This window comes from Vicia villosa, unplaced genomic scaffold (assembly GCF_029867415.1).
Source record: "Vicia villosa cultivar HV-30 ecotype Madison, WI unplaced genomic scaffold, Vvil1.0 ctg.000655F_1_1, whole genome shotgun sequence".
NCBI classification, from domain to species: domain Eukaryota; kingdom Viridiplantae; phylum Streptophyta; class Magnoliopsida; order Fabales; family Fabaceae; genus Vicia; species Vicia villosa.
This window is the reverse complement of record NW_026705293.1, coordinates 577,928-582,425: the sequence shown is the minus strand read 5'-3', so window position 1 is coordinate 582,425 and position 4,498 is coordinate 577,928. Positions and strand designations below refer to the sequence as shown.

Sequence of the window (4,498 nt, the reverse complement as noted above, 5' to 3'; positions counted from 1 at the left end):
AATATTGATCAATATTTAGTTAACTGTTGATATACTAAACTTTCATAAACACTTTCTCAAATCCTCCAACTTGAATAATTCTTGCTCCCGGTCTTAATTTTCCTTTTGCCACATCTATTATCTTTAGTCTAAGTCTCACTGCAATTGACAAAAACAGTTTGAAGCAATCACTCCAAAAAGTTATTATCTTCGCCAATGCATAGTAATTTTCATAATCAATGACAGAATATTTGTGGTTTATAAATTACTATTTCACATTGTTTTTGTCATATTTGTATATTTTTGAAAAAAATTCTTATAAACGATATGAATTCAATAATTATATAACATAACCCAATCGATTATTAGTAGCATATAACAAATCGAAATACATTGATTCGAAAATCAAAAAGGAAGGTAGTTGAAAATTTGTAAAAAAAATAGGAAAGTTGGATCTAAATTCATTTAATGCATAAACGAATAGAAAATAAGTTTAATAAAATAAACAATACCATAATTGTAAAGGAATCGATCCTAGGAAGAGTAAAACAAAAGATTACACTGTGATATGAAAATCCCGGACAATTATAAGACATATTCAGAAACCGACAATTGAAAAATGGCAATGAAGAGGTAATAGATTATTAGAAGATTTAAACGAATCGATTCCCACACTAAAACAAAAGCTTACCTTTAGATCTGAAATATACATTCGGATTGAAAGAGAGATTAAAAAAATTGATAGAAGAAAAACGGGAATGAAGAGGGAATGGAGAAGTGATACATATATTTAGGGTTATTGATAGAGAAGAGAAATCATTTAGATAAATAATTTAGTTATTTAAATTAATGTCTAATTTTTATTAGTAGTACTTTTATAGTTATTGGGCTTTTTATAGTGTTTGGGTCTTCTAGTTAAGGATCCACTATGAATACTATATATGTAGTGTCTTTGACACAATTAAGGATATCAATCAAAGAAATCAAATTTATCTTTTATCTCTATTTTCTTAGCTTTATTTTAATGTCTTTCTCTTTTATTGTTTAAACCCTAATTCTATATTCTTGGTAGGAATTTCTTCCTATCAATTGGTGCTTTCATTCTTGCACTCAACTTCTCCCATGGCATATTCTTACTACAACCATCCATTTTCTCCTCCATGCATTCAGTCACATTATTCCACTACAACGTCAATTTCTACCCCACCATTCATAAACCCATTTCTTGGATATTATTATCCAACCTCATATCCTCAATTTTACCATCAACAACAACCCATAGTTTCTGCTCCATCTCAACAACTACCCTCATCTCCAGATTTCTTTTCACAACCAGAAACACTTCACCAGTTAGAAATTCTAAAACATTATATAACAGAGACTCATGAAATCTCAAACAGATCTAGAGAGGAGTTGAAAGAACAAATCCAGAATCTTTCAGATACATTCAAAAAAACACAAGAAGAATGGAAACAAAAATATGTTGGGCTGAAAACTACTGAAAAACCTTTAGAAAAAGAAGAAAAAATAGCAACACCGGTGACGTTGCTGGCTCCGACGACAACCCCGACGGCTTCTCCGACAAGCATTCCGGCGATAACCCAGGTGACTACTCCGGCGAAACCACCAGATCTGCAACCAAAACCATCAAAGCCATCGTCTCCACAATCAAATCCACTTAGTATGTTTCAATCTACTATTGAATGTATAAAGGTGAGAGCTTTACATTTGAAATCACTTCTTAATAACAAAAAATTGGTATTTTTTAAACTTCCGGCCCCGACACTGCCACCAAAACCACCAGATCCGCCACTCAAACCACCACCTGAACCACCTCCATTTTCAACTACCTTCAACTTTCAATTTTTTATTTAGTTTTGTTAAAAAAAAAAAAAAGAAACAAATGCAATATTTTCTGCAGAAAGAGAGAAAGAAGAAGAATGAAAAAGAAATGAAGAAAGAGGAAAGAGAGAGAAAGAAAAATATAGTTAGTGTATTTCACTAACTGCCAAATAAAGTGGACGATAGAAATGATGCAGTAAGTTTTGTCCACAGTGCAAACCATCCCACTGTTATATTATAGTACTAGACAATAAAGTGGATAATTATTGTCCTTTATTTGTCAAAATATCAGTATAAGTCACATTCTTCTTTTGCCTTTCACCACTCATATTTTTTCATTCCAACGTTACATTTTATTTAATTTCAACAAAATTTCCTCCAATTCAATTACAACATGCGTCTTTCAACACTCTTGTAGCATTTTCAATCTATTACAAACCTTGAGGACAAGGTTTTATTTGGACCGGATAGTAATGATAGAGAGTAGAATTATTAATATTTAAGTTAATTTAGAATTTATATTGTTATTTTTATGTATTTTTATTTAGTGGGCTCTTATTAATAGTTGGGCCTTTAAATTTACTATCCATTAGAATTATTATATAATGTAGTCTCATTGAGACATTATGTATCAATCAAAGAAATCAAAAGTTAATTTTATCTCTATTTTCATAGCTTAATTTTTAATGTCTTTCTCTTTTATTGTTCAAACCCTAATTTTATAGTCTTGATAGGAATCTTCCTATCACACCACGTTTGAGTTCTGTTCAAGCCACAGGCTCTTCTCAATGTTTGAGCCAATCTTGTTGTCATTATGTCTGTTGATGTCCTTCTTTGACAGATTTAACTCTGCAAGTCCCTTTCTGGTTCATCCTCATTTCAATGCTTTTGATTTTCACCAATATTTCTCCTTTTATGTGCTGTCTCAAGAATGGGTAGAATGAATAGATGTGAGGGAATTGGATTGGATACAACAATAAGATGTATATATGTCTTAGTTGTTAGATTAAGACACAACAACTTGGCACGCTAAATCTTTGATTCACGGTACATTTGTCTCTCTTTCAGGTTTGCTGCATCTCGCATACACAATCCTGTTGCACACGGAGGGCGTACATAGAAGTTTGTTGCAGGTGGAGTCGTGGAGGTCTTGGTTATGAGGTCGTGAATGAATGAGTGTTTTTGTGTGGAATTTTTTCTCAATGTGAGAATTGGTTTGTGATTCAGTGTGAGAGAATGAAAGTTTATCAACGACTTTTTACTTACATATCACCCCTTGCAAGATTGGTTTTCAATCGAGATTACAGCTGTTTTGCAATCCATGATATTGCGGAGAATTGCAGCTTATGTGGCCTCAATAGAGATCACGTTGCGATCACAGAGAGATAAATATATATGTTACTGTATCCCAGCTTATGTGGCCTCAATTTGTTTGTTTTTACCAAAAGCCAGTACTGGAATGAGCAAAAAGTCAAGTATAATAATCAACAATTATCTCCAACCTTAAATGGTTTCTCAAGGCCTTAAAAAAAATCAAGCCAATCACGTTTGAAAGCACTTTAATATTATCTATTGGTTATTGCCATTAGAGAGCAGCTAAGATACAAAGAAGCTACAACAACGTAAGTAACAGTTGGAAAGTACTAACATTAGAATTAGGAGCACGCCATAACGAGAACCTGCACTCTTAGTAACCTCTCTGTCCAAAGAAAGCCTATGTTATGACATAGAATTTAAATGTAAATAGCACAACCATACATTAACATAATAATCAAAATTTCATTACAATATATGTTGCAATTGAATATTACCAATTCTCTCCATCATTAGCCATATGTGTTGATTCTTGAAGAATTAACAACCGGACTACATAATACAGTAAAATAAAAAGGAGAAATTCAATAACATGGATTGGTCTAACATTGAAATGGATCGATTAACAACTTCTACTCATCTAACACACTTGGACAAAGTGTTCAAGAATGGACCAACCATAAAATAAAAAGCCTCGTTACACTTAAATGGTGTGAAGAAAACTGCAAACTTTATGAAACATGCAGAAATAGATAAGTTTAATATCCTAATATACCCCTATACTTATTTACAATTTTAATATTTACAACTATTTCCAAAGCAAAATTTTTTTTCAAAGAATGATCCTCCTAAAATTTTTCACCCACACTTTTGGTCCCTCCTGTCAATGTCCATTAACAAAAGTTGATGTGGCACGCCATGTGGTAATGCCTGTATGGTCATATGCTGACGTGTCATGTCACGTTGTTAAGGTCAACATGATACTTAAATCCATAAATTTTCGTAGCTAATAGATAGCTAAAATCATAGCAAATTTATTGCAGGAATTCTGATTCTGATTCAGTTTGTTCACATCAAATTCATAAAAGGACCAAATGGGATCAAAATGAATATACCACAAATTACAATTTTCGACAAAAGCCATACAAAAATAACACACACAAAGATGAATATAATTTATTCTTTAAAACAAACAGGTACAAATGAATACTTACATAGCGAGAAGTGTGTTGAACCGCTGTTTTCTGGATGCTTAATGTCATTATTCCTAATATACCCCTATAATTATTTACATTTTAATATTTACAACGATTTCCAAAGCAAAAAATAAGAGTAAAATTTGATTCAGTTATAGTGGAAATCT

At 32.1% G+C, this 4,498-nt stretch overlaps 1 protein-coding gene across 2 annotated transcripts; it reads left to right on the top strand.

The window, feature by feature from the left end:
* Positions 1–783: 783 nt before the first annotated feature.
* On the top strand, positions 784–3,593 carry LOC131630170 (uncharacterized). Of its 2 annotated transcripts, none has more exons than XM_058900964.1 (2): positions 784–1,692; positions 2,890–3,593. In XM_058900964.1, the coding sequence occupies exons 1-2, from the start codon at positions 1,102–1,104 to the stop codon at positions 2,995–2,997; spliced, it is 699 nt and encodes a 232-aa protein (XP_058756947.1). In that variant the 5' UTR covers positions 784–1,101; the 3' UTR covers positions 2,998–3,593. The 2 variants fall into 2 exon arrangements, with proteins under 2 accessions (XP_058756947.1, XP_058756948.1); XM_058900965.1 differs by lacking the exon at positions 2,890–3,593 and adding an exon at positions 1,901–2,474.
* The last annotated feature ends 905 nt before the right edge of the window (positions 3,594–4,498 follow it).